Source organism: Liolophura sinensis, chromosome 7 (genome assembly GCF_032854445.1).
Source record: "Liolophura sinensis isolate JHLJ2023 chromosome 7, CUHK_Ljap_v2, whole genome shotgun sequence".
NCBI lineage: Eukaryota > Metazoa > Mollusca > Polyplacophora > Chitonida > Chitonidae > Liolophura > Liolophura sinensis.
Window position 1 is genome coordinate 59405915 of NC_088301.1, and position 25889 is coordinate 59431803.

The window sequence follows — 25889 nt, forward strand, 5'->3', positions numbered from 1 at the left end:
ACTTTCCCCTCTCAGAATTCCAACATCAAATACCATCAATATACATGTGTACACTTTGTGGCGCCACTTACACCTCTCAGAGTCCCCAGCAACAAATATCACCAATATACATGTGTACACCTTGTGGCAGCACATACCCCTCTCTGAGCCCCCAGCATCAAATATCACCAATATACATGTGTATACTTTGTGGCAGCACATACCCCTCTCTGAGCCCCCAGCATCAAATATCACCAATATACATGTATATACTTTGTGGCAGCACCTACCCCTCTCTGAGCCCCCAGCATCAAATATCACCAATATACATGTGTATACCTTGTAGCAGCACATACCCCTCTCTGAGCCCCCAGCATCAAATATCACCAATTTACATGTGTACACCTTGTAGCACCACTTGCCCCTCTGAGAGCCCCCAGCATCAAATATCACCAATATACATGTGTACACTTTGTAGCACCACTTGCCCCTCTCAGAACCCCCAGGATCAAATATCACCAATATACATGTGTACGCTTTGTAGCACCACTTGCCCCTCTCACAACCCCCAGCATCAAATATCACCAACATGCATGTGTACACTCTGTGACAGCACTCACACCTCTCAGAATTCCAGCATCAAATATCACCAATATACATGTGTACACTTCGTGGAACCATTTACACCTCTCAGAGTCCCCAGCATCAAATATCACCAATATACATGTGTACACTTTGTAGCACCACTTGCCCCTCTCAGGATCCCAGCAACAAATATCACCAATATATAATGTGTACACTTTGTGGCTGCACCTACCCCTCTCTGAGCTCCCACCATCAAATATCACCAATATACATGTGTACACCTTGTGGCAGCACCTACCCCTCCCTGAGCCCCCAGCATCAAATATCACCAATATACATGTGTACACCTTGTGGCAGCACCTACCCCTCTCAGAGCCCCCAGCATCAAATATCACCAATATATATATGTACACTTTGTGGCACCACTTGCCCCTCTCAGAACCCCCAGCATCAAATATCACCAATATACATGTGTACACTTTGTGACCGCACTCACCCCTCTCAGAATCCCAGCAACAAATATCACCAATATACATGCGTAAACTCTGTGACTGCACTCACCCCTCTCTGAACCCCTAGCATCAAATATCACCAATATACATGTGTATACCTTGTGGCACCACTTACACCTCTCAGACCCCAGCAACAAATATCACCCATATACATGTGTACAGTTTGTGACAGCATTTACCCCTCTCAGAATCCCAGCATCAAATATCACAAATATACCTGCGAAAACTTTGTAGCAACACTTACACCTCTCAGAACACCGGCAACAAATATCACCAATATACATGTCTACACTTTGTAGCACCACTTACACTTCTCAGAACCCTCAGCATCAAATATCACCAATATACATGTGTACACCTTGTGGCAGCACCTACCCCTCTCAGAACCTCCAGCATCAAATATCACCAATATACATGTGTATACCTTGTGGCACCACTTACACCTCTCAGAACCCTAGCAACAAATATCACCAATATACATGTGTACAGTTTGTGACAGCATTTGCCCCTCTCAGATTCCCAGCATCAAATATCACAAATATACCTGCGAAAACTTTGTAGCAGCACTTTTCCCTCTTAGAACCCCAGCATCAAATATCACTAATGTATACAAGTGTACACTTTGTAGCAGATTTGTGTGAATTTGAATTCTGCATGAAGGATGATGGCTTCAAGAATTGTTAATATTCCAGATTGTATTCCAAAATACCCAATGCTGTATACAAGAAAAAATTAAATGAAATACTGGTGTAGAAGAACAATAGGTACAAGGACATCTCATTTTTCTTTCCTTTTAATTATTTTTAAAATGTTTTTTTGAACAAGTGAACATTACAGTTGTTTATGAAGTTGACATCAGCAAAACAAAATGTGCTAGGTATCACCATCTGCTTTAAGTTTCAACATGGATTTTTAACAAAATTATTCCACTGAAAACACAGCCAAATGAAGAAGACAGTCTTGTTAGGTAGCATGATTTGAACTACAAGCAGTGTGCAAAATTGCTGAGGCCAATTTCCGGCTTGGTTGCAAAAGTAGGTTACAGAAGTCCAAATTAGCTGTAAAATGCCTAGTATGTTGATGATCACCACAGGTCCCAGGATCTAATCCTTCAGTGAGAATCAGACTCGCTGAAGCGTACATCCAACAAGATTCACGCTAAATTTCTGATTAACTCCCCATGGAATACCAAGCGTTCCTGGAGAGTCTCGATCCATCGTACAGACCAATGACTGCTTAAGTTGTTTGACCCTTGAATAACCCAAACAGGCACCCAACTCTCTCAGAACATTCTACAACCCTGTACACACAACGCTTTGTAGACACAGGAGGAACAACCTCCTAGAATCTACAGCTTCCTACTGCTGTCCAATTTGCCTCATCAATACAAAACTTTCAAACAACTCTGTCATAATGTCTACGGTAGATTCATCATAGAGATAACAGCATGACTGTGGTTACTTTTCTCTTCTATATATATACTTTGTATTTAACATGCTTAATATGGAAACATGATTTGGTTGTTGATTGTAATACTTTTATTTCATCATTTTATTTTTATAGATGTATTGTGTTATTTAGAAGCCTGTTGTCCTTATTTTCATTAACACAGTGTGTGGGCCTGTGAGTGTGGTTGTGTGTGTATGTGGAGGGCACTGAGAAATAAAGCACAAACAAAAATCATCATATTTAAAAGAACTAAAATCAACTTTACCAAACAAAAATTGTTTTGCAATGCATAGATATACATTCATTTATGTTTTCAGAATTTTGTGAAAAGATTTAAGGGCACTCAAACAGGGCTTTATGGCCCATACTGTCAGAGGTTAGGAACTCTGATGTCACAGAAAGTTTATCCAACTCCAATCACGACACTAAATGTTGGAATAGCTCTTTTTTACCTATGAGTAAAATATTACTAAAATAATGTTCCCAAAAATTCCTTTATCCTGGTGAACATCAGAAAAAAAAGGAGTTCCCAGATACCGTCAATATGAACCATACAGCCCACTGTAGTATGCAAATATTTCAATGCCTTTCAACACTCTCAATAAAAAATCTGAAAAAATAAAGGAAAGTATTTTTACGCATAGCTTTCAGTTGTCTGTAAGGTGAATTTTACTTTATAAGTTAGCTTTCTTTTACCTTAAAATACCACCCACAAATTTGACTCATTACTCCTTTACACATCTGCGAAACCACAAGTTTTACCTTTAAAATCAAAAATGTGTCTGAATATTACATAAAGATCATTATTAATTATAAAGGGTTCAGAGGCACTAAAAGAAAGTTCAACATAGACCTTTCCAGCATATGAGATCAGTTAGTTTTACAGCATATCACAATCAATACATTTCATCTCATCACTGAAACTTATACATTACAATTTACAGAACACATTCATAATGAAATAATTCATTCATAATGGCAAGGACAAAATGCCCAAGGCAGGAATGGAACTCTTTGCCTGAATACTGCAGTACATAAACGTACAAAGAATCAGGAATCATCTGATGCGTTATTAAAAGCAACACATAATAGCATTAAATGTTACACATTGAACAAAGAAGTCAACAAGTATGGACTACAAAATTAGGAAAGCAAAAATGTCTTTGATACCAGATGGATTGTCTAGATGGTTTGTAAGCTGGGTCCAACTTGCCCATCTGTGCCTGCATTTCACAAATTATAGGATAAATTACTGTGGATTATCAAGCAGTAAGTGCATCTCCAAGGAGTAGCTGATGAATTATTAACCTACATCGCCAAATCGAGGTAACACATGTGTATGCATTTATACGTGCTTGATGATGTTATCTATGTAATATACCTAGTATAACATACCCTAGTCACAAAACTGCAGCCAGTTGATGCATACAAGGTTATGGCATGTAAAAAGCATGCTTTCAATAAATCAGTGTGACATTTATCATTGATATTTGTCATTTCAGTTTTATTTAAATAATTTTCTTAACTGTTTAATACTTTAGTTTGATTTAAAACAGATTAAATAAAAAAAGCCAAAATATTGAATCATGCATTGCGTTATCTCACTTACCAGAGTTGCAACAGTTCTCTATAACATTTGTTTAAACATGCTTTAAAGTCTAGTAAACAGAGAAATATTTGAACACTTTTGAACTGGTGGATGAAGTGAAGTTAACGTTATATCAAATCAACATTCAGACTGCCCCAATCATATATTAATTTAATAAACCAATGGTTTACCAATCAGGCCTTCACATGTAACACACATAGATCAACAAGACAGTGTGGATTTACATGTGTATACATCCACACTGCTAAGTACAGCAAGGGTTTCTGTCGAAATTACCAGCTGATTTGCTGCTGCCTACATTTTGAATGCATGGAGTAACTGCAGCTCATCTGTAGAAGAAATATGAAGGCAAAACTTCACCTCAATACAGCATACAATGGACTGAAGTCATGAATTTTCTAATTTGATGATAATTGATATGGAAACAGAGGATCAACCAAGAATCATCCCCTTCATGTTATTATGCTTTACATACATACAAAACCAGCTCAGCTCAATACAAGCAGTACTTTTGTGAGATACCCTATCATTTACTTCAACATTGTATACAAAACCTGAGCTCAATATGTACAGTACACTTCTTCAGCTACCACCCCTAACATTTACTTTAACACTGCTTTCCCTGCTTATATTTGACGCTGATGCACAGGGTACGATACAATCTACAAAGCACAGGCTTGGTTAAAATGGCAAACATACGATCACTTACTTTACACATTAAAATTAACAATGAATGATTTTAGCATTTACAACACCAGACACTTCTCAACCCCCCAAGCTACAGCTGTATGGTATAAGCTTAATTGTTTGTTTTGCCCGAGGAGAGATGCACACTGATACATATGCAGGATAGATTGATTTATGAGGATTTAGAAAATGTATTTCGAACCTACAGTAATATCAATACCCACACTGCATCAAAAATAGGCTTTATCTTTTTTTTTTTCATGTAAATGAAAATGGAAACAATATATAAACAAAATGCTGATAAAAGCACTGATCACCACAACTGTGTCAATAAACAGTAATCTAGAAAGTCAACAGCCAAATTGGCTGCTATTCCTATAATTACATGTTTCTGGCAAAGTATCTTTTAGGGAGGTCTAAGGTACCCAGCATGGCTGAATGCCACCCTTTAAACATGCTCCCTTCCATGACCGTGTTTAACCATATGATGTTCCTGATGAGACGCCCTCTCTGTGGTTGGCCTAGCAAGCTAATTGTCAAAATTGGCCGCAGTAGAAAGTGACTCGTTTCCCTTGCCCTTGTTTTCTCAAAACAAATGGTGTGTTGGGGAGTTAACTCAACACCTAGCGAGTCTGTGCTGGCTTTCAACCAAGAATAACAAGGAGGTTTGGATGAAGATAGCCAGAGTCTCCATCAGCAGGACCAGAGAGAATCACACCTCACCCACATTTATGAGGAGATTATTCCACAGAATGCTGGTATCAACATTGTCCTAATGGGATCGTCCGCAAGCTGCACGACCTTCCAGACTGTGCCAGTGAAAGGAGCATTCATTAACCAAAACTATGAACCTCAGCCTACCCATGAAAGGGACACACATCAACCAGAACTATGAATCTCAGCCTACCCATGAAATGGACACACATCAACCAGAGCTATGAATCTCAGCCTACCCATGAAAGGGACACACATCAACCAGAACTATGAACCCCTGTCTACCCATGAAAGGGACACACATCAAAACTATGAACCTCAGCCTACCCATGAAAGGGACACACATCAACCAAAACTATGAACCTCAGCCTACCCATGAAATGGACACACATCAACCAGAGCTATGAATCTCAGCCTACCCATGAAATGGACACACATCAACCAAAACTATGAACCTCAGCCTACCCATGAAATGGACACACATCAACCAGAGCTATGAACCTCAGCCTACCCATGAAAGGGACACACATCAACCAGAGCTATGAATCTCAGCCTACCCATGAAAGGGACACACATCAACCAAAACTATGAACCCCTGTCTATCCATGAAAGGGACACACATCAAAACTATGAACCTCAGCCTACCCATGAAATGGACACACATCAACCAGAACTATGAACCTCAGCCTACCCATGAAAGGGACACACATCAACCAGAACTATGAACCTCAGCCTACCCATGAAAGGGACACACATCAAAACTATGAACCTCAGCCTACCCATGAAAGGGACACACATCAACCACAACTATGAACCTCAGCCTACCCATGAAAGGAACACACATCAACTAGAGCTATGAATCTCAGCCTACCCATGAAAGGGACACACATCAACCAGAACTATGAACCCCTGTCTACCCATGAAAGGAACACACATCAAAACTATGAACCTCAGCCTACCCATGAAAGGGACACACATCAACCAAAACTATGAATCTCAGCCTACCCATGAAATGGACACACATCAACCAGAACTATGAATCTCAGCCTACCCATGAAATGGACACACATCAACCAGAACTATGAACCTCAGCCTACCCATGAAAGGGACACACATCAAACAGGAACTATGAACCCCTGTCTACCCATGAAAGGGACACACATCAAAACTATGAACCTCAGCCTACCCATGAAAGGGACACACATCAACCACAACTATGAACCTCAGCCTACCCATGAAATGGACACACATCAAATGGAATCTCAGCCTACCCATGAAATGGACACACATCAACCAAAACTATGAACCTCAGCCTACCCATGAAATGGACACACATCAACCAGAGCTATGAATCTCAGCCTACCCATGAAATGGACACACATCAACCAGAACTATGAACCTCAGTCTACCCATGAAATGCACACACATCAACCAGAGCTATGAATCTCAGCCTACCCATGAAATGGACACACATCAACCAGAACTATGAACCTCAGCCTACCCATGAAATGGACACACATCAACCATAACTATGAACCTCAGCCTACCCATGAAAGGGACACACACCAACCAGAACTATGAACCTCAGCCTACCCATGAAATGGACACACACCAACCAGAACTATGAACCTCAGCCTACCCATGAAATGGACACACATCAACCAGAACTATAAACCCCTGTCTACCCATGAAATGGACACACATCAACCAGAGCTATGAACCCCTGTCTATCCGTGAAATGGACACACATCAACCAGAACTATGAACCCCTGTCTACCCATGAAATGGACACACATCAACCAGAACTATGAACCCCTGTCTACCCATGAAATGGACACACATCAACCAGAACTATGAACCTCAGCCTACCCATGAAATGGACACACATCAACCAGAACTATGAATCTCAGCCTACCCATGAAATGGACACATATCAACCAGAACTATGAACCTCAGCCTACCCATGAAATGGACACACATCAACCAGAACTATGAACCTCAGCCTACCCATGAAATGGACACACATCAACCAAAACTATGAACCCCTGCCTACCCATGAAATGGACACACATCAACCAGAACTATGAATCCCTGTCTATCTGTGAAATGGACACATCAACCAAAACTATGAACCTCAGCCTACCCATGAAATGGACGCACATCAACCAGAGCTATGAATCCCTGTCTATCCGTGAAATGGATGACACACATCAATCAGAACTATGAAACCCTGTCTACCCATGAAATGGACACACATCAACCAGAACTATGAATCCCTGTCTATCCATGAAATGGACACACATCAACCAGAACTATGAATCCCTGTCTATCCATGAAATGGACACACATCAACCAGAACTATGAAACCCTGTCTACCCATGAAATGGAAACACATCAACCAGAACTATGAATCCCTGTCTATCCATGAAATGGACACACATCAACCACAACTATGAACTTCAGGTTACTTTTGAAAAAGGCATACATTCACCAAAACATTGAACATGAATCTTCATTTGAAATGGACACATGCTATCAAGAACTATGAACTCCAGTCTACCTTTGAAGTGGTAATCCATTGATTGTACCTATGATCACCAGTCTACCTTTGAAGTGGTAATCCATTTACCATAACTATGAACTCCAGTCTACCTTTGAAGTGGTAATCCATTGATTGTACCTATGACCTCCAGTCTACCTTTGAAGTGGTAATCCATTTAGCATAACTATGAACTCCAGTCTACCTTTGAAGTCGTAATCCTTTAACCATAACTATGATCACCAGTCTAACTTTGAAGTGGTAATCCATTTACCATAACAATGAACTTCAGTCTACCTGTGAAGTTGTAATCCATTTACCATAACTATGAACTCCAGTCTACCTTTGAAGTGGTAATCCTTTAACCATAACTATGATCACCAGTCTACCTTTGAAGTGGTAATCCATTTACCGTAACAATGAACTTCAGTCTACCTGTGAAGTGGTAATCCATTTATGGTAGCAATGAACTTCAGTCTACCTGTGAAATGGTAATCCATTTACCATATATATTAACTTCAGTCTACCTTTGAAATGGACATTCATTCATCAGAACAATGAACTCCAGTCTATGAAATCCTGGACCGAATTCTGTGAAGGTCTTGCAAAACAAATATGCATCATTATTTAACATATTAAAGCTAATCACACTTTTAAGAGCACGGCATGGTGACTGGTGAGCTTTGCAGAAATTAGCCTTGCATCGATACTATTTACATTATAATGGAGATGAACAATTGTTTTAATTCTGATGAACTGCATGCCTTCAATATGTGTACAGTGCATATCCTACTGGTGCCCACCAATATTATGCTTTTTGTTAAGATCAACTGTGCTGCCAAAACTTCATTCCATTTAGCTCTGAAGGCATAAAATAATGCGAAGACAGGAAAAACACCCATATCCAATAAACTAAATCCCACACCACTGTACCCCCCCCCCCCTCCAAAAAATAAAATTATTGGGGAAAGAGAAAAGGCAATTCCCTGCAATTTAGATCACAAATCCAAAACAAAACAAACAAATCAAACTTTGGTTTTCAAATTAATATGTGATAAATTACATGATAACACCAAGTAGCCTTGTATCCATCCATCCTGATTTTTGTTGATATTGTTCTCGCTCAGATCTCCTGTTGAAAAAATTATTGCAAAACAACATATCCATCAAAAAAAATATAAAATATTCAAAAGCAATGGAAGACCGGAGTAAATTCTTTGTGTTATTGAAATTTAATGCCATTCAACATATTAATTTGGTCACACTGGTTAAACAAACTGAAAGCAGCTTCTGCAGATAAACATGTCTTGAAAACAATGAGTAATATCGTAATAGTTAAGCTGAATATTTCCAATAAGTTTAATGATTTGATAAATCAAGTAAAAAAGTGAAAATCTGAGAGCTGTTAAACAGACAATGTGGGCGTGAGAGCAGTGAATGTTGGTTAACGTTCGCAATTTTGGAAACATGGTCCCAGAAACATTAAGCAGATAAAGAACAAATGGCCAACTGGGTGTCCTTTGAGGATGTAGCTCTCTCTTAGCAACAACATAGATCCGACAAAATTAGGGGTTGGAAGTGTACCATTTGGTTTTCAAATGCCGAGATGAAAGAAATGCAAGTAATTAACATATGTATTCCCTCTGGATCCATCAACATCACCTTCCCTATTTTTTGCTACTGAACCATGGTTTCACAGAAGAAGTAGCACATGTGTTGTCATTATTCACCTGTTGTGTTTCCTCCTTTACCTGTAGGTGGGCAGGCTCTGATGCACTAGGCTGTGGGATTCACATGTGCATGAACTGTAAGGCCTGCCCTATCTGCTTCATCTAAATAGGAGGTGCTTACAAAAATATAATGCTGTGTATGTCCACGTACATCAAAAAGGATGTATCAGAAGAGAAATGGTATGCTATTGAAGTAAGGCTCTTATTTATCCCTCTGTTCTTGTCAATGAAAATCATCATGTCTTGGTCATTTGCCCTTCAGTGAATACATCCAGTGAACAGTTCATTTACACACGCTTGGTGATATATAGTAGTGATAAAACAAATGAATGAACAAAAAATAAAAGCTAACAGACACTGCATCAGCGAACACTGGGAATTACCCTGCTTATGTAACAGTGCATGAAATGACACTGCCAATATAAAAAAACATGAAAATTTTGTTATCTTCATGTCAGAATAAATGAAACACTGACTCAAGATTTGGCAATATTTGGTTAGCCGCTGCTCTTTGTCATACAGTAAGTACTACCAGCTACACAAACTAAACTTCATGATTTTGTTAAATTTTATTACATGAACTTAGTTTTGGGGAAAGACTGACATTATCCTATTCTACACTTTCCATCAATACATAAAAATACTTTTTCAAATAATTCCAGTAATATTTACCCTGTATAAATGAAAAACACATGAAAATACAGAAATAACTATGTAACCAAAGTTGTATTTAATTTGATTTCATTGGTGTTTTACGTCATACTCAAGATTATTTCACTTATACGACTGCCGCCACCAACATTTGCATAAATTTGGATAAAAATATAAACATAATGATGCACAAAGAAGTTTGTACCTGAGCCATGGCAAATGGTGAAATACAAACACTTTTACATGCATAACATAATTGGATGAAGACAAAATAAATACAATCTACTGACACATATCAAGCCTTGACATGTCAGATTTGCACTTTTTAGACACATAATTATAAGCCACCACAAATTTTACTTATTTTATTACAGTATTTACTTTCACTAAAGGCATACAGGTACAAAATGTTAATATTTCTGCTCTCCTCAGGATATGACAATCATCTATCCAAAATGTTAACATTCCTGCACTCCTCAGGACATGACGATCAGCAATACAAAATGTTAAAATTTCTGCACTCCACAGAATATGACGATCAGTTATCCAAAATGTTATCATTCCCACACTTTTCAGGACCTGACGATCAGCTATCCAAAATGTTAACATTCCTGCACTCCTTAGGACCTGACAATCAGCTATTCAAAATGTTAATATTTCTGCTCTCCTCAGGATATGACAATCATCTATCCAAAATGTTATCATTCCCGCACTTTTCAGGACATGACGATCAGCTATCCAAAATGTTAATATTTCTGCTCTCCTCAGGATATGACAATCATCTATCCAAAATGTTATCATTCCCGCACTTTTCAGGACCTGACGATCAGCTATCCAAAATGTTAAAATTTCTGCATTCCACAGGATATGAAGATCAGGTATCCAAAATGTTAACATTCCCACACTTTTCAGGACCTGACGATCACCTATCCAAAATGTTAACATTCCCGCACTTATCAGGACCTGACGGTCAGTTATAGGTCAGGTGAACAACACCCAGCAACTGCCACACCAGCTTAGCCTGTCTGTTTTTTATTACCCTGAATGTATAAATAAACTCCCCCCCCCGCCCCCCTCGCTAAGTCCTTTGGTCATTTTAAACATAAATTCAAGGGCTGACTGTTGTGAATTTGCAGGAAGAGAGTAGGGGGAAGAGATGCTAAAAGGAGGGGAAATAGGGTGACAGTGCCACTGAGGAGTTGATTACAACTTAGTGCACCCTATATCAGTACTAATAACATGAAAAAAATTAAAAGGATTGCCGATCTGCAAAATTTTTAAGGTTAGACAGCCATCAAGATTGAGTTCCACATCTTTTCGGAAGGGTCCCAGAGAATAAACGTTTATTACTTATTGGAAAACATTCACAAATTTGTTAGACAGAGTAAATGTAGCACAGCTCTTTCATCTATGAATTTACAAATTTACTAAAGTGCAAAAAACATGAGACCCTCAAGAAAGCAACTCATGCAGAAAAATTCATCATTTTTTGCAACGGTCAAAGTCAAATTGAAACCCATTTCCAAATCAAACTTTCACCAAAATGATTGAAATTTACATACATAAGAGACTTAAAGATACATGATGGCTATCTGCAGAAAACAATCGGACATAAAATATTATAATCCACTTCTGTTGCTGTGTGGATATATACGGTGGTATTAGTTACACACAATCTGTTGAACAGAGCACTTAAACAGGACAATATTGTGAGTCTTGGCACATTTCTGTGTCTGGGGTTGCCCACTCACATGTAAATGTGTATTGCGACACTAAATCTTTGATCAGTACTGGCCCCCTGGCTGACAATTAAGTAATGCAAAATATGTGCTGAACCTTATAGTGTAGAGCCATTGAGTGCTTCAGACAGTCATCCATGTTGAAGACAATCAATAAGTAAGTGTGGAAGTGCAAGCACACATACATGAGAATCAATGGGGTAGTCACAGATAAAGACCTTGAAAGTGAAAGCTATTACCACATCATTACCTACCTCCTCTTGGAAAAGCTATACCCAGGTTCATCACAGACAGATGTGAAAATGACCAAAGACCAAGCGGTAGTTCATCTAGTAGGGTAAACAGCTCTACATGACCAGTGCGTGCTCAACAAAACATGAAAGGAATTAGGTTTTCAAACTTTTCTGATTACATTTATGTCAAAGCTCTGCTCCCGAATTTTTATTTTGAAGTCAGACGATCTTAAATGACTTTTTAGAAGGATGTTGACAAAGGATACATGAATAACGTAAAATGCCTTCTTCCTGCCTGCCTTCCGAGTAAACAGGCTCATAATCACTCCCTGAATCCTCTACCAAACGCAACAACCCATTGAGAGGCAAAGGATGTAAGCTTGCCAATGATCAATATTCAGAAAGTTTGTTCCCTTTGTTACAAAGGTCCACCATGAAGAGTGACATTTTGAACACCACACAAGATCGAAAATGACAACTATGCGAGACCTCTGTCGAGAAGGACCAAATATTACAGACAGAGGTGCACACAGTGTGGAATGTGACATGCCCAAACTGTTCTGCCTGAGGAAGAGGTCCAACTCTGGCTATCACTTTACAGAAATTCTTTTCTCTGCTAAATGAGCATGTCTGAACATGTCATTCATCAACTTGAAGAAGATCTTTTGAGTCAAATCAAAGGACCTAAAACTGTATGAATTCATTCACTCAAACTACAAATACACTTTTTCTGATCTTTGCTCATCTATATCAAATGATCTTCATACAGAATGGCCTTGCTACACGACAACTTTTCAGGCAGGCCTGCTAATTCTAAACTTGACAGATTTCCATAAATCATGGAATTTTCATGCAACAATTAAGACAGAGCTGATATTACCTTACAGATTCTATTAGAAATCGTTTTAAATATCTACATGCATATAAAAAAACTAAACAGAGGAAATAACAATACGATTTAATTCAAAAAATATTCTGATTACTTTGGTAGCAAATTTATTTGATTAATCAGCATTCAAAAACAGTTAATGTTAAAGATCAGATAATGTGTTTTTCAACTGTTCTATTACAACATGTGTGGTGGATATGAAGGCTGCTAATACAAGCAAACCCTTTGATCTACAATTACAAAAGCACGCATAACTATATGAGTATCTATATAATTACATAATATTTGTATGGCATTATCTGACAGTTAACCTGATGTTAAGTATATAAATTACCCTCAAGGAAAAATTCTAAAGGATTAGATAGAGCGCTCAGGTGAGTATAAAGTTGAGGTTTAATCATACTGTCATATAGCAAGTTCTTGCTACCTGATATTTTTGTTAAAGCTTGTCAATAAATTTTATGAACCAAACATCTTCAACCTATAAAGCCCATTCAGAATTTGTTTTGCTTTCCTTTTTCTGTACCTTCTGAACTGTGTTCAACTCACGATCCTCCCCATCAATATACATGGAATCATGATTGAGTCAAAATTGGCCAGATTCATCCCATTTGATCTTCAAACCAAAAACCACTCAACTGTAACAGGTTAGCATTTTTTTCAGCAGACTGGCTGATGACAGAGCACCTTCAGACATGTAATTTCTTAATATCGCAGCCATTCTTAATATAGTTAAAAAAAAAACAACATATATATCGTGCAAAAATGTCATGTAAAAATATGTAGAAAATTATATACCCTAACAACGGTACTGCTGTTCATATGGAGTGTTAGCATCTGTGATTTCACTGGCAATCAGACGGCTGATTACCTTTCATGAGTCCACAACAAATCAATAACTCTAATGTGAAAGTAAAATTCTGCTTTTTAAACATGTGGTAAATTTCAAGTGTCTATGAAAATACAAGGCATCTTCACATGTAATTCAACAAGGATGTAAAGCCCTGTCACACCTTGGCAGTTTAAAATCTTTGATAACAGATGTCCACATTTTCCAGACGATGTTCGACAAAATTAGCTGCTGAGCACAGACAGGGTGAATAACAAGGTTGTAAGGCAGCTGCTGCAGGTAACACAAAATGTATGTTCAAATCATCCTGAGTTCTGACAATACTATAGAAAAAGAGATATCCAGACAGCTAGAAGATAATCTGACCCTGGGTGCGCCTTCCAAAGCACAATTATATTTTGACATTTTCTTTTTATCTTCACAGCCACATTAAGTAATTTGACAGGCACAGTTTGTAAAAGAAAGAAAACATAAATAAAAAAATATATATACAAAATAAAACAAAAAATGAAACAAATATCGGTACATGGAAACTGTTTGTAGTCCGCAAAGACATAAATTAAATGAAAGCTATTAATAGTTCTGGATTGTTCCTGAACACACCACAAAACATTTAAGATTCATTTTGATTTTTTTCATGACCAACTGACAACATGGTGATGATAAGGAACTGGATCCACTGTTTTAGACCACCCTTCTCATATGTCAAGGCTAAGGACTATAGGTCTAATTGCTACCTGTTTACAAGCCTGCCTTTGATCCAGTTCTCCTGAGCAAGACTGCTTTTTAACTAATGGTCTACAGATTTACTGTATTGGCCTCAGTAGCCCTGGAATTCAATTTCTGTATCACATGTCTACTGGGGCATTTTTCCACCATCAAGACTCAGCGGAAACCAAAGACTGGAAAATCTCATTTGGATTTGAAGATAAGGAATTTCTACAGAAGCACAGGAATCTTGATTTATCAACACACCTGACAGTGACAAAAAGACAGATAGCCTTTATAGCGTGCAGTCATTAGGTGCTAGCTAGGTAAGTCTGAACCAAGAGTAATATTTCTATCCATATATTTGTATCTTCACTCCAGAAACATACGTCTTCCTGGATGCTCTATCTTTGTCATACAAGGTAAGAGCAATCTTCAAATTCATATCTGTCATTAGACATATTTACACGTCAGAGAAAAGCAAACTTGGTGAAAAAAAAATGCAGAATTCACATGTGTAATGTACATTAATGTCCTCGTTTTTCTTTCCTTTTTTGCACTTTTTTATGTTTATGTAAAAAAAATAAAGGTATGATGTTGCTTGTTGTGATATGATTAGTTGTTGTCATGACACACTTACCCCTGGTCAAGAGTGACGTCCCCTATAACCTCCAATATCAGCGGCCATCCATGGAGCAATTTATCACCATTGCTATGGAGGATTTGAAGAACACATTCCAGCTGTTTTTGTCGGATATCAGGGTGAGGAATGCTGGAGAGCTCTTGTAATGGCGCCAACAACATGGACTGTAATCTCTGTGGGATGAAACAAATAGACATAAACTAGAAAATCCCTTACCTAAATAGCAAACCCAACAAACATTATTCACATTCTGGTCACAGATTTGTCTCCGGAACTACCCATTTTTCACACGAAGAAAAACCATAAACCTTGACTCATCATGATGGCTCTGCTTAAAATTTTCTTTCACGGTTTTAGAAATTATATGCATATCAGAAGTAAAATGTAGAAATTTTGAAATTTACTGTTCACAGCAGGGTATATATCCACTGTGAAGCACAGGATCCACAGCTTGCTACCCCAATCTACGGGATGGCAGATGTTAAACTTACAGCCATTTTGCTCCTTCAATTGATAATCTTCATACTCAGTCTTTAAATATCAGTTTTTAAATTTTAATTACTATACTTTTTCTTGTTTTTAAGTCACCCAAATGATTATATTATAAATTATATCAGGGAGCTGATGGCCTTCAGCAGCAAGTCCTCACTTTGCTTCTTATCACGCTGTATGTTTATGGGAAGTTCTCAGCGCACACAGCTGTGCGGAACAGTATGTACACACCAAGGATGAGAATGGTCCATCATGGAGCCCACACCTGTGCAGGCGAGACATATCCCACTGGGTCACTCAACAATTAATTACACACTCTATTAATACAGCCCTTGTCACAGTCACAATTGGGAAATGGCAAAGGTTAAGAAGCTGGGCTTATTCTCCCAGTGAGTCTCACTCTGCTCTAATTTACAAGGGTTACCTGGGGACAGCAAGCATGTAATTAGACCTGTGCTCGAGACACTAGAGCACTCCAAGGGCAAAGATTCTATTAACACCACTAATATTTTCTATAAAAAGACTGCAGGCCAACAGCATGGGCCAGAACGGAAATTACAAGAGCCAAGGATAACCAAAGCAGATTTTTAACTTAAACCTTGCCACATCTGCCCCACTAAGCCACTCAGACCCTGCCCCTGAGGACAGCAGTTTTTATTAAACAAGTTTAATAACAGTGACCATATTATGCTTTGAAGAAAGGGTCGTCACAATTTGATGACTCAAAAAATGTAGCTGATAAGTCATGATGAGTTCTTGAATCTTAAATACAATAACTGCCTGTTATGACCGCAAACACTTTCATCCAAAGTACAATTATAGAGGTACAGAAATATCATAAACCTTTCTAAGATCAATAGAGCTCTCAGTCAGGCAAAATGCGTAAACTACGTCATGGGCAAAGTTTTAGTTCATTTACTGTACTCTTCAGTGAGATAAATTGGATCTCTTTGCAGACTGGTTAGAGACCTGGGTTCTCCTATTCAAGAAGTGGTTCAAGATTTATACCTAGCTGGAATTAATTTTAGTCTCAGAGAAACTTATCTTTACCATGAATTAGGATGAGACTGGTATTATTATTAAAGTCTAAGCTAAATTAATTTTTAACAGAATATTGAACTGCCTTCATAGCATCAGCAAGTGAAAGAAAAAATTCAAATGGGTTTATGAAGAAAACATCCCATGGAGGTCTGAGAAATTACCATAGGAAATATTTTTCATCGCTTTGACCTCAGGGGAAATTATAAGCAGCTGTCTCAGGATATATTCTAATCTTTTTTCTCATTGCACTTTTTCAAATAAGTTTACACATCTTTCCTGATACGACAGTTCAAGAACTCCCCTATGACTGCTTCATTCTTGTGATTTTAAAAGTCTTTAGTAAATATAATATACTAGCATATATTTAATATTAGGTAACAGAAATATGAATGACTGTGCAAAATGCGACCCTCCACAACAAAATGTGACCATCATCCACGACAAAATGTGACCATCATCCACAAAATGTGACCATCATCCACAACAAAATGTGACCATCCATGACAAAATGTGACCATCATCCATGACAAAATGACAAAATGTGACCATCATCCACGACAAAATGTGACCATCATACATGACAAAATGTGATCATCATCCACGACAAAATGTGACCATCACCCATGGCAAAATTTGACCATCATCCATGACAAAATGTAACCATCATCCATGACAAAATGTGATCATCATCAACGACAAAATGTGACCATCGTCCACGACAAAAAGTGACCATCCATGACAAAATGTGATCATCATCCATGACAAAATGTAACCATCATCCATGACAAAATGTGACCATCATCCATGACAAAACGTGACTATCATCCACGACAAAATGTGACCATCATCCATGACAAAATGTGATCATCATCCACGACAAAATATGACCATCGTCCACGACAAAAAGTGACCATCCATGACAAAATGTGACCATCATCCATGACAAAATGTGACCATCATCCATGACAAAATGTGATCATCATCCACAACAAAATGTGACCATCATCCACGACAAAATGTGATCATCATCCACGACAAAATGTGACCATCATCCATGACAAAATGTGATCATCATCCACGACAAAATGTGACCATCATCCACGACAAAATGTGATCATCATCCACGACAAAATGTGACCATCATCCATGACAAAATGTGACCATCATCCATGACAAAATGTGACCATCATCCATGACAAAATGTGATCATCATCCACAACAAAATGTGACCATCCACAACAAAATGTATCCTCAGGGTTCAACATTCAGATGTACACAGCTGATAAATGATCATTGAGATCAACTGTCCACAACTTTTTAAAACGTTAAATCTGATGAGAAATGTAGTAGTTTTCACTGAAAGTTTGTGAATATGAAGATCCTGTAGCTGGCTATTTTTGACATATTAGTCACAATCTTAAACTAAAACACATAGGCTTAAAAGTGTTCTGGATATTGTGTAGTGAAATGCAGGATTATAAGCCATCATCAACTTTTATTAGCCCAAAATTTCACGTGGGTTATACGCCAAAGTACTTGTAGGCCTAGTAGGCCCCTATGCACACAATTTTGCATTTTTCTTTTGTAACGCACAATTCTGATCATTCAGGGAATTTACAGTTAAACACAAATACAAAACATGCTATATTTGGACTTCATGTTATCCTTACCGCATAATGTTTTAAATTAAGTGTTAAAATGAGATTTCAAATTTAGATTTAAGTGGAAACAGGATTAAAATTCAGCTCCTGAGCATTCTGGAAAGAACTGTCACTGATAATGAAAGCTTTTGCTCACAAACAACATCATTTACAATTGCAACAAAACATCTGTTAAAAGTTAAATAAATGAGTCAAAAATTTAAACCTTGGAAAGTTGCCACCTAGAAGCAGGCAATGACCTGTGGGAAGATATTGCCTAAGTCAGGAGTAATAAAGCATGTATTGTAAACTCTAGGTTCAAGAATATTTACAAGATTGAAAACTGACATGACAGGAATGGTTGCAACATGCAACAGTTGTACAAAAGTCATTAGTAGGAACACTTATCACCATTACTGCACTGCATCCATATACATGTATACAGCTTGTCCCTTAATTGCGGATGTGTTTAAATATAGGATGCTTGTCTGTTCTAGTTTACCTAATGTAACTAGAGTTGTGTTTCTAGGGCAGACAGAGACAAGTGACAGGTGCCTAATTAACTAATTACTAGACCATTCCAGTGGTACCTGGGTCAAAACCCTGACAGGTCTGGCTAACATGATTGTGTGCTATGTTAACAATGACCAGACACTGGAGGGTCTGGCTGGGTCAGCCACACTTGACCACAGTGTCTTCAGTGTTTGTGTGTGTGGGTGTTTCGGGGGCGTACTTTTAAGGCTGTACAGGTGAGTGAGAGCTGCAACAATCCTAAATAAAGAGTTGAGTTAGACATTTAATCTGAGTTAACTTCATTTATTTAAAAAAAAAACAGTGCTTGCAGGAATATGGATTTAACTTTTTTATAATTTGACCTTTTAAGTTATAGCAAGCACCAATTGTTAGTGTTTGCTATATATTCACCACAGAGACAAGGGAGTCTCAGAGTAAAGAGGAAAATTTTCTTTAAACTTTCAAAGTTAGTCAAATTATCCTTTTAAGCTTAAATCTCAGCAAGAAGCTTGGGTGACAGATATTAGCTGCCATGCACATCAGTGTGGATACAAATATCTTCTGTGGTAGTTTTACTTTATTCTGCCATAAATTTTAAGGAAACTATTCATATATTGTTCGTTCTGATTTTTTTTTCTTTTCTTTTTTTGTTTTTTTTTTTGTTGTTAGTCAATTCACACTTTTGTGATTGTTGCAATAAGCAAAATTCGGAACTACTGAATATCAAATGTGGCTGTGTCAGCACATCTCATCTACAAAATATGATGGATACATGGTTATGCTTATCACATGCATATGGATAGTACTTCTATCCACATGTTTATTGTGAAATCTCCCTAATATCCACACACCAACAACACTGGGATGGGTGTGAAGGAAAGCAAAATGCAAAAGATACGCTGAAGCCCTGAACTGCAGCTGGAAAAAAACAAAAAAGTACTAATCCAATGATATGCTTCTAATCAGTGTCTGCTGACAGTCATTCTACGGATTAAATCATATTAATGTGAATGTCAATGTGTGAACTCTTGTTTCATATTAACCCAAAATTAAGCACACAGAAATACTATAACACTGGTAGGTCAGCCTGTTTATCCAGTACTTCCTACACTAGATATGGTATTAAAAATGGTCTGCTCGAAACTAAAAAGAAAAATTCAATAATCTTGAAATTTGGGACCCTGACCTTAAATTGTATAGACATTCTTCCCATGTTTCTTGAATGTCTCTCTCATCCATATTTCATAGAGAAATCCCCATGCCAGTCGGGTATTGGACCGTGAACGATTAATTTGTCATGCACCTTACGAAGGAGGTTAAAGCGGGTGACCTTATCACTGAAGGCCAATTCTGACAACTGGACAAGCTTGACCAGAGTCTGGTGATGCCTGCTTAAGAATTCAAGACCAACCACAGAGCAAAGGTCCAAAGAGTTCACGTCATTCCAGAACAGACATCACATGTTCGCTACTAAACTGGACGCTGTCTCACAGACGTGTGTCCAGCATTGACCAATAATTACATTCAGCCTATCTGCCATTCGACTTATAACAGGTCATTTCTTCATCATGCTTACTGCTAACCATGGGGCAACACAGAACTGCTGGTATATTCAAAGCAGCAAGTTTCCAGTAGTTAGTTTAATATATTAGACTTAATATACATCTTGTACTCAATATTATTAAAAAGTTTAACACAAAGTAACAAGCTTATGGATAATTTATTTCATACTTATCTCTTATTTTCCCATGTAATCCATATTATATCTCAAAGGATTAAGTCAAAATGGCTCTTGTTTATGTAGATGCATACCGTTAATGCACAAGCATAAACAGTAGAACAATTAAGAAATTGCATTTTTGGTGTTTCAATATTTCAACAAGCTTTTATATGCCGCCTTAAAGCCAACAACTAAAGATGGCAAATAAGTGTTTGTTGAAATACTGAAACACCAAATATGTGGCCTCTCAGTCTATTTCAAAGTTTGCGCTGTATTGTAATTCTAAGCTTATTGGTGGATAAATCTCTATATGTAAGTGTTCACCAAGTAAGCTGGTAGAATATGGCGGCATATCCCACAAAACCTAACTTCATAATTACAGTGATTTATTTAAGAAATATGATGATTCTTCAACCAGTCATTCTAATATTCATTTGAGCACAGTAACTGTGGACGAGTGGAAATTTAGTATGAGACACTACAGGCACCTAAACGTGTGTTACACACATATTTACTGTACTAAAATGAACAACAGCGAAATCTTTATTTCTATTCTATTCTACCTGCTTTAAACTTATACATCTGGGCGTGAAAAGTGAGCAAACGAAACCCAAATTCTTTCCTTCTGCTTCTGCTCTTACTTCCAAGCTTGCAGCAGATCTGTTTTGTTTGTTTCTGAATTTCACATTAGTTTTCATATAAATTTCTCTGTATGTGCCATATTGTCAAGTTAATTTATTCATGTGATCCTATTGTTGCCTGTGTTAATATATTTGATTGACAAGTGGAATGAACACATGTGATTGCCACTTCCCCCTATGAAATGATGTCGCAAAGTCAAGTGTTGTGACATGAAAATGTTATAACGTATGTGTCTGATCTTAGACACATTGACACTAAAGGTTGTATGTAGTTGGAAATTCAAAGTACCTGTGCATGTGTTATGGAGAAGTCATTGATCAGTCAGTATTTCATAAAATGCCAACCATGAGTACGAAGTGTAATTGGTTTTAGGCATTTTCTAAGAGATTTAAGGGAATAACCACCTTTTCACTCAATGACTAATCTGTGACACATACATCCTTTCAGGTTTACAAACAAAACTAGCCCCAGGCAGAAAGTGAAGAAACGACAACAGCTGTGTATTAGCTTACAGGTCTTCTACGCACACAGAGATGTCTGATTGTCACAAGAGCTGATCTGAGACATAATTAGACATTTTACTGAAGAAAATGTGTAACTCAAGCCCAGCAGGCATGTAGGAGAAAACATGATGGACTTGACAGTGGTTTCATACCTACTGGTGGCACAGATAACGGTCTGCCAAGGGTTTTGACAAGTTCAGGAAAACAGATTTATTATACTTTGAACACAGAATCTGATGACAATATTTTTAGGATTTCTGACAATTAATTCTAAATTTGAGCCTATGGCATCTGGATAATGACCTGAATATATTTACGTATATCTTGTCTCCACCTTATTTAAGACAAGAACACCGTTTTATGATAAATATATTCTAAGGAATCATTCTCCAAAACTGATCCTTCATATAAATCTATACACATCTTCATTTCTAAGTTTTTTTGTGTACTTCTTCACACAACATTCCCAATTTTTCAACACCAATATATCCAAAACGTACATCTTGTACTCTGCTGCTTAAAAAATGCAGTCTAGTCTGAGAGCAGATTCGATCATCACATACATGTAGTTACCTAATCGCCTGCCTTTGAATGATAAGGTGCATAGCATTCTTCAATAGTGGTACAGCATAACACAGGTTAGCTGCTGCTGTATAAGTCAAATATTCTTGAGTACGCCACAAAGCACCAATCAAATAAATAAATAAATAAATAAGGTTAGATACATTTTGCTAAAAAAGACGACCTTTTCTTTTCTAACAACACGTCTTATTCTGAAGGTAATTTGTAATGGTTTATGTCTCACAAAAACATCATTATAAGAACCAAAAGGTCTAAAATTTAAAGTCCATCCACCAATAATTCTCCCTATAACAATTATTGGTCAGTTTCAACGAGAAAACACATTTTGAACATCGACCAGAATGCCATTTGACAGGGGAAACCCATTTAAAGTTTTGCTAACATCCTCAATATTATTGGGCAAGCAAAATCAATGAAGTGAATTTTAAGCTTGTAAATTATTGAAGAGTCAATATCCAGTCAATGCAGTTTGGGGGAGAGAAAGATTTCAGAGGTCCAGCTTTTAGACAACAGTTTACATTAACTACACCACTGATAAATCTTTCCTGCATAAAGCAGATCTTTCAAGTAGCCCACAGGGCCCACAGGGACATGATGTATGTTCCCAATTCTACTTGATTTTTTAGGCTTGGCAAGGCTGAACTGCCGATTACTGTCACCTGTGAAAAATGTAACAAGAGGAATCCACCACAATTCCCTTTAAATTGATGGTAGGCATTAAGTAGGGATCAATTTGTAGTAGGCTAACATTAATTCGACTGCTTCTGTCCTGAACGTCATGTTGACTACCTTGCTCATACATCCCCCGTTAAGAGAGCTTTGTATATCCAGCCCTTGACAACATGAGAGGCAATGGGAGATATGAAATATAATATTTATGATGATATCACTACCTTATGGTTTCACCTGATTACAGCACAGAAGCACTGGCATTATCATATAGTACTTTTATAAACCCATATAGTATTCTGCCAGGAAATCTCCCTCAAATCAAGGAAAGTATCACCATTCTGAGCTGGACCAGACGCATAACTTTGATGAACTAGCCTGAACCACATGGAGGGAAGTCAAGCATAGAGAACCAATACGTCTTTCAGGACTGGAGTCTAGCAGCCAGAGAGATGTAAATGTCCCATGCTGACAACCATTGCAGTTTGTCCTCACAGAAGAAGAAGAAGTGTAAATCCTGTAACATGACCTTTGTCTCAAAAATGCGTTCAATGTGAAAATATTTCGCTTTTTCATGTCATTTGGTGGATTTGTTTCACAATCAACATGCACCACCATCCTTATGTACATTTCATCTTTCAACCACCACTCTGGTGTATTTTCTCTCTCACACACAATATTTGCATGCACACATATTTAATGACTCATTTGCATGAAATAGACTAATCTGGCTTGAATACGCAGATACAAATATAGTACAACCAAACAAACAAGGTCGAAAATGATCAATGGTTATACAATAGATTTATTACCCTTAAAGAGTGACACAAAAATGAACATACCAGATTTTCATGTAGTGGCGTTTCAAACTGATATCCAAGAGCAGCTTTAATGAGGGCAGTAACGGCCTCTGCCCCCCAGTTCCTCATGGCAGCATGGGGGTGTTGACACACCTGCAAGGTACAAACACAAACTGAGCTATGACATGGAACAATCACCAAACATAATCATATACAAAAGACTACAGCATGGGGAGTAAAACTAGAGCAGTGACAATAGCGTGCTAGTGAAATTTGGCCTCATCAACATACACCATTAAGTGTTTTATTCCAAATGTTCATAAAGATGATTAAAATATAGCAACTTACACACCTCATACCAACAAGGCATAGCAAGAATTACGAAAACAAAATGCAGTGATGATACCCGCACTTTATTACATGAGACTTGTCCAGCATTACTAACAAGTCTGTGTTGTCATCACATATAATAAATAATCAAGTGAAAACAATGCAAATTATGGATCAGACCTTGAGGACCTTAGCAGCAGACTCATAAACAATTTGTCTACATATATTGCTAGCTGACCTGACTGAGAGGGAAGGTACTCTATGCTGAAAGTGCTCACAGTATGCCATTACAGAGACACAAACATGTATAGGGGCGTGGTCCCATATATACACCTACCACAAAGCTTTTACACACCATGTACAGAAACACAGGGTAAAGTTTCTGTCATCTTGGTTGTGAAAACAAGTTAGTAACATATCACACATATACCAAAGAAGAAGTTGAATATGTTAAGAGCACAGAATTACGGAATCATGTTGTCAATTCTTTCCAGTATACAATTCATATGAAAGAAGAATTTCCTTAGCAAATCATGAGCTCAAGAACAGTCTGTTAGGTTAGGATTGTTTTCTGGTGCTATCTAAATAAGTCAGTTGCCTGTCTAAGCCTAAAATCAATTGCTCTTTGTGTCATGTTAAAATTTAACAAATTTAAGAAAACCTGAACTCATGCTATTTCATTTAGAGTGTAATAAATTTATTATGTATTTTATGATATACTATAGTGTATATCCATTAAAACTATTCAGACTTCTCCTTTGCAGTTTTTTTTACATAGCTGATTACACCTTCATACTCCAGCAATATTCATATCTTCAGGTTTGCTAGGTAACCCTTCCCATTTGCTAATAATTTACCAATTCTCTTGAGAATAGGCCCAAGCAGGTATGGTTTTTATGTACATGCAGATCTATATATCCTTGTAAACTTAAAATGTATCTGCCACAAGTTAGACACCTGCTTGGTACATAGCAGATTATTTTTTCAACACAAAAATCCTTAAAGAAGTGTTCTGGAGATGACCTTTCTACAGCTATATCCAAAAAAGCTTAAATAGCATAAAGGTGTGAAATTTTAGAGGGTTTACAACAGTCAAAGTTCTCAGAGGGATGCCTGCTTGTCAGACTTCACAGTAAGCTAGGCTCAGCATAGGCAGCAGAAGGAAACCCTTGGTGTTTTGGTGATACTGGTGAAAAGTAGCCTTTGATGGATGGGCCAAGACCACATAAGGCCATGTAATAAAGCTTCATCAGAGGCCTGAAGGGAGCTAATTTCCACTTCACCTACCAGTAGCTAAGGACAATTTCTGACCAATTGCTCAGCACCCTATAGCCCCAAAAGAAGCAAAAATCATACTTGCATACATATCAACATGACCCAATAAAACCATAAAAACTATAAACATGTAAGTTTTTTTGTCTTTATCATTATTATTTTTCT

General features: G+C 37.6%; 1 protein-coding gene across 1 annotated transcript in view; it reads right to left on the reverse strand.

Annotated features, from left to right (window-relative positions):
• The window catches only part of LOC135469729 (protein MON2 homolog), a 221177-nt gene that overhangs the window by 62686 nt on the left and 132602 nt on the right, over positions 1–25889 (reverse strand). Inside the window, 2 exon segments of the mRNA XM_064748295.1 lie at positions 15515–15690; positions 24162–24272. Coding sequence (XP_064604365.1) covers positions 15515–15690; positions 24162–24272 — 287 coding nt within the window.